General features: G+C 34.2%; 1 protein-coding gene across 1 annotated transcript; it reads left to right on the top strand.

Annotated features, from left to right (window-relative positions):
• The first annotated feature begins 460 nt into the window (after positions 1–460).
• LOC110444886 (jmjC domain-containing protein 8-like) lies at positions 461–4,912 on the top strand. The gene is made up of 9 exons (XM_021489239.1): positions 461–622; positions 1,531–1,623; positions 1,900–1,951; positions 2,177–2,273; positions 2,635–2,703; positions 3,238–3,357; positions 3,993–4,060; positions 4,391–4,525; positions 4,763–4,912. The coding sequence occupies exons 1-9, from the start codon at positions 558–560 to the stop codon at positions 4,841–4,843; spliced, it is 780 nt and encodes a 259-aa protein (XP_021344914.1). The 5' UTR covers positions 461–557; the 3' UTR covers positions 4,844–4,912.
• The last annotated feature ends 981 nt before the right edge of the window (positions 4,913–5,893 follow it).

Raw genomic sequence — 5,893 nt, forward strand, 5'->3', positions numbered from 1 at the left:
TTCGATCCCCGGTGGAAGCACACTATTCTCTTTCCTGTTACAAAAGAAATAAAAGCTTTTCTTTGTTCTTATTTCCCTCAGAACACGGCATAGCAAGTGCGACGGTATGCCATTACCGCTGCCTAAAATATTCTTACATTACAGTCACTGACATATAATTTGACTGGTCACGGTGATGATCGTCAATCTATACTTTAACCGTAGCTTTTCTGTTTGCAAATCAGGTTAGAAAAATGTAAACGTTTGATTGTCAACCAAAATCGAATACTCGTATTGCTTACGTTATGTCTGTAAAATCACATGCAATCACGCACGTCTGCTTTCATTTCTCAAACCGGAAGTGACATCTCCATACTAAAGACGCTTGAATATTCATAATTTACTCACCCTTTGTTCTCTGTAACATGAATCATATAAGATAAAAATATATTTTGTTCAACAAGCAAAACATTAATGCAATCACAGTCGGATAATAAAAGCGACATGAGTTATGAACACATTTTGGAAGCTATATCCGGTTTGATCAACATCAGCAGTATGTTTGTTGTCGTCTCGCCATGTGTGCATTCTACTTTCTGTTCGCCCTTTTTATTTATTTCTTGGAGATAGACCATGGTGGATGGTACGTTATACATACTGTGCTATTGATGCAAACATCACATATTTGTTGTTGTTGACATTTTACCGTTTGAGACCACATAAATGATTCGATTTGTTGCTTTATCATATCAGTAGCTATATCCTTACATACTGATGTACTGTACATGTGACACGTGTATAATTAATATACAAATATTGCGCATGAAACATAACATTTCATCATATTCTTGCATTGTTATATGTCAACGTTCAGCTATCATATTGTAAGATAAATGGACTGTGTCAATTATCCACACGTGCTGGACACACTAATAGAAATATATGGGTGTATACAATTAGTATAACTATATAGACACATCATACGATTAGTGTGCCAAGCACCTGTGCTACCAGGTAGATGTAGCATTTGGTTTGAGCGTCCGTCGAAGTTGGAGGCCCCGCTGAGGTTTGAATCCTGGTCTGGCCGTGTATTTTTCCTCTCCTATTACAGTGGTGCCATGACCAATCCTTGATACAAATCTTTGATGCATACATACTTCCTAACTGATGAAATCTTTCGAAGATGATGAGGGATTCTTACAATGGTCAGCATCAATGTTAGACATCTGACCCAATCTCACAACACACAATCTTTTTTCTTAGCTCTCAAATATTGTTGACAACCAATTTTGCGTACGATTTTAATAAATAAACATTAAAAATTAGTTGGTTAGCACCATTCATTTATATATATAATTATGTGAGTCGCTGTAACTCACTCAGAAAGGAAAATAGATACATAAGAACAAATTGTGAGTATTTCACAAAGACAGGATTGATGCCAACAGCAATTAACACATTTATAGTCTGCAGTGATCTAGAACATGTTTGTACACAATCATATCATCATTCACATACAGGTATATTATTACGTAGAATTTACTTTGACAGGTCTACAGATAAGGAGGCTGTGCTAGTCACACCTGGGCCATGTACAATAGATGTCAGAGACCACACCCTCACACAGAAAGAATTCCTCCACAGGTTTGGCAGCTGCTCAATGAAAAATCATATTACTTTTTGTTTGTTAATATGAATAATTGATGATAATATTAATGCAACATCTGTGTTCACTTATTTGTTGCTTGTGTTTATTCTATAGTTTGTAACTTATATAATGGACAAAAATGCAATGTTCACAGTGGCCTGCAAGTATATCCCATAATCAGCCTTACAGATACTCTGTTATATTGGTTAATGACAGTATAAATATATATAACCATGTATAATTTTGTTCTTATTTTTTTTTCTTCACTTCAGGTATGCATATTCAAAACCATTAATAATAAAAAGAGGAAGAAATGAAAATCATGTAAGTATTGGTCAGATAGGATTCGGTCTGTGAAAATAATCTGGAAAAAATAATGCTCTTAAAATATACCTCTATCCAAAAGATGAAATATCCAAGTTATGTTAAGATTACAGGCATGCATAATAGCCTGGTAGTAGTGTGTTGCTTTGAGGCTTCAACATTTCTATGTAATACTATCTACAATTGTTTAACAAAACACTTCATTGTTCTTTCCATTTCCACCAGAACTTTTTGAAATCTTGCCGAAAAAAGAATATGCTAGAAAAATATGGATCAAAGAAAATTCGCTTAAGTTCAGCAAATACCCACTCTTATCAAAAAGGTAAGTTGATCGATTTTTAAATTAATCTCAAAGAACAAAAGATGTAAAGGTCCACATTTCATGTAGCGTGACAAAACATTGCATTATAATATGTAAACATAAAATAGACAGCAGCTTAAGGAAACTTTATAAATAATTCCTTCAAATGAGGGGTGACACTGTTTTAGCATTTAAACCAATAAAGATATATATAAAATGCAGATAGTAAAAATGAATTTAAAGCAAAGTTGAATCTGAAGTTGAAATATAGAACATACCTGATCATGTAAACAATAGTCCATCTGACATTATGAGGTTGTAAATGTCTTTACCTGTTTGTTTTACATTCAATTATATAGTAGTATTTAACTTTCATTTTCAGTTGATGTTACCTTACAGTATTATGTAGAGAATGTCTTGAAACCTCAGACACTACAGATGATGGGGAATGGTATGTATCAGTACCAGGGTATTCATTTGAAAATACTTCATAAAAGGCTTCTATGCCAAACATCCTAATGTGAAAGGTCAAATCATTCACCATCAAAATATATCGGTTTTCATACAATAACTTAATTGACTTCCAATGGAAATCTAAATAAACTTTGTACAGTGCTTCCTTATCAAAAACAATATCTTGAAATTGGTTACAAGGTCAAAGGTTAAGGTCAATGTCACTTGCAGTGAAATTGTTATGAATAGATCAGTTAAGGACAGTAAGTGGAGTTCCCAGGAATCAAGTTGTTTTAAATGTTATGAATGAAATCATACTAAACAGGCTATAAAAGTCTTTCAAGACAAAGGGAAGAGATAGGAGCAAAGTTCAAAGGTTGAAGTTACTCGTAATTTGATAATTTAAGGATAGGAATATAAATTACACTGCTGAAGGAGAAATATTTAAAAAATAGTTGGACCAACGTGATAGCATATAGCATTTTCCCTATATACTATATTATCAAGATTTTGATTGTGTACTGTCTTACAGAGACATTTTACTGGTTTGGTGATAACAACTACACAGAGTGGCAGGAACTGTTTGACATGTACTCCGCACCTCCATATTATCTACCCGACATGACTGGTGTATACAGCTTTGGGCTCGCAGGTCAGTGAACAATTTGTAACAGAAACAATGTAATGATTGAATATGATGATACTTTCGACTCACTGCATGAATATTACACTTGTATTGTAGAATATACCGATATTTCCACGTGTGAAAAATTCCGATGTTCTACCATACTCGTGAAAATATATATTTCAGGTAATCTAAAAAGAAAACTGTTAAATTTCCTCTATATATCACATATATCAGATGAATATTACGATAGTGATACAGCCAATTTTCAGACAATGTACTATGAGGCTTTGTATTTCCTATTGACAATATGTTGTATTGCCTTAGTAGTCAACACTTTGGTGGCTTGAACTCATATCAGTTATCATCTTGTGAAATTGATTGATTGAAACAATTTAAGATAATTTTCAAATATGTAATTTTTTTGGAAGCAAATTGAACATTAATCAAGATATCATTTGTGAAGTTATACCACAACACAATTATTGTATGCATATTTTAAACAATTGTGGTAATTGTGGGTTTATTATTACTTCAGGCATTATGTAAATGTAGAAATCACTTGTGTGGTACACAAACTAATTGGTTCATTAATATGCTCAATAAACTATCTATGTCAGGTAAAGATTTGTGGTATAGCTTATGTTGGTGTATTGTAACAGGTGCAGGCACTGGGGTACCATTCCACTTCCATGGTCCAGGGTTCGGTGAAGTCATCTATGGCAGGAAGGTAAGCCTCACAGTTCTGTACATACATGTATTGTTGAACTGGGTAGAGGTCGGTAACAGAATTACAAATATAAGTACATTCAAATTCACAAAAGAAAAAAAAAGGTCTGCTATGTTTAGTAAACCAGAGTAAGATATTTCTGTGATTGTTTCTCCACTTAAGCCAATAAACTTTGTAAAACTATCCTACTAATCCTGTGTTTAATTGGCCAATACACAACCCCACCTAACATATAGTATAGTGTCACCACTAAAACCTCTATGTAATTCTGTTTTATATGTTCATTACTAGTAAACCATATACCTACAGCTTAGGTTTTCTTTGTTTCAGCGTTGGTTCTTGACACCCCCAGATAAGAAGCCAAACTTTCACCCCAATCGGACAACACTACAGTGGCTTATAGAGGACCTACCTAAACTCGGCTCTGAAGATCATCCTCTGGAATGTACTATAGGTCCAGGGGAGGTAAGTACACCTTGTTACCTTATCATAATCTTTATCGGATGACATCTTTGATGACATATTATGTAACATGGCATGTAATTTTCACTCTTCCAATTGATTCTACTTCTTTAACAATGAATGTTGAGTCTTTAACCATGTTACTGTGTAAATTTACACTGTGGGTGAGGCTGTACTATACTTACATGATATGTATCATGAGCGAGACTATGCTGTGATTTTGAACTGCTTGTTTTGTAGATGATCTACTTTCCCGACAGATGGTGGCACGGGACGTTGAACATCGACACAAGTGTTTTCATCAGCACATTCCTAGGATAATGTACATATACAAATATTTATACACTTGTTTTATTTATTTATTTTAATAAAATTTTCTTTTTCTCTAGAGACAATTTGTTCAATATTTGTTTTTATACCCCTCCCCAAAGGGAATCACCCTTTCCATCTGTCTGTCAACAAACACCATAAGTGCAACTACTCCTTAACTGTTAGTTGGATTTTTTTCAAGACATGGCACAGTAAAAGTATGTCATACGTGGACTATTTTATAGTGAGTTATGGCTCTCATTTGTTATAGTTGATGAATGAAAAAACCAATGTTCAATAAGTTAATACATAATTACATTATTGAAAGTGAGATTGTATTTGCAAAATTTCCTAAATGATATCAATTTTAAACATTAACTCCTTCCATTTCACTGTCTCATATGATATCTAGCATTAGGAAATTGGACAGTAGATACTGATATTATTGGGCTATGTTTTTTATGCCCGTAAAACAGCTGTAGGAATGTCCACTGAAACAAATGGTCATGAAAAGCTACATTTTAGCCATCCGTTATCAGATGGTGGGCTGTTCAAAACACCTTTTGTCTCTGGTCCATTTGTCCTTTGTTTGTCCTTCATCAGTTCTACAACTTCTACAATGTATTTCTGAAGAAGAAACATGCACAACTACAGACCATGTGGAACCTAAATTTAAAACTTGAGAAAGATATATCACGTACTTCACGAGAAATAGCTATTACAAACTTGAACTGTCAAAATAAAAAATGACTGCCATCTTGTCTTTGATCAGTCTGAAAATGAAGCATGCATAACTATGAATCAAGGGAAACTATTGTACGACATTTGAGAAAGATCTCTCCAGTTTTTATTGATAAATAGCAAGAAATGTTGAAGGACAGATGACAGATACAGGGCTATTTCAAAAGCCCACCATCTGATTTAAGTAGGAGGCTGCAGTGGGATGGAGGATGCACCAAGGCATCAGTTTGTAGGACTCTCAGGATCAAGTCCACTTAAAATGAAGGTTTCATTTGCACCAGCACAGTCAGAACCAACCGTTCGGATAATCCCCATACGGTC

The sequence above is a fragment of the Mizuhopecten yessoensis genome, unplaced genomic scaffold (genome assembly GCF_002113885.1).
Source record: "Mizuhopecten yessoensis strain PY_sf001 unplaced genomic scaffold, ASM211388v2 hete_36184642, whole genome shotgun sequence".
Lineage (NCBI taxonomy): Eukaryota > Metazoa > Mollusca > Bivalvia > Pectinida > Pectinidae > Mizuhopecten > Mizuhopecten yessoensis.

Bases quoted from the DNA above. Each gene is read 5' to 3' on its own strand.
- LOC110444886 (XM_021489239.1), top strand. From the start codon at position 558: ATGTGTGCATTCTACTTTCTGTTCGCCCTTTTTATTTATTTCTTGGAG. The intron at 2,704-3,237 runs GTATGTATCAGT...ACTGTCTTACAG, and splicing joins ACTACAGATGATGGGGAATG to AGACATTTTACTGGTTTGGT. The intron at 4,061-4,390 runs GTAAGCCTCACA...TCTTTGTTTCAG, and splicing joins AAGTCATCTATGGCAGGAAG to CGTTGGTTCTTGACACCCCC.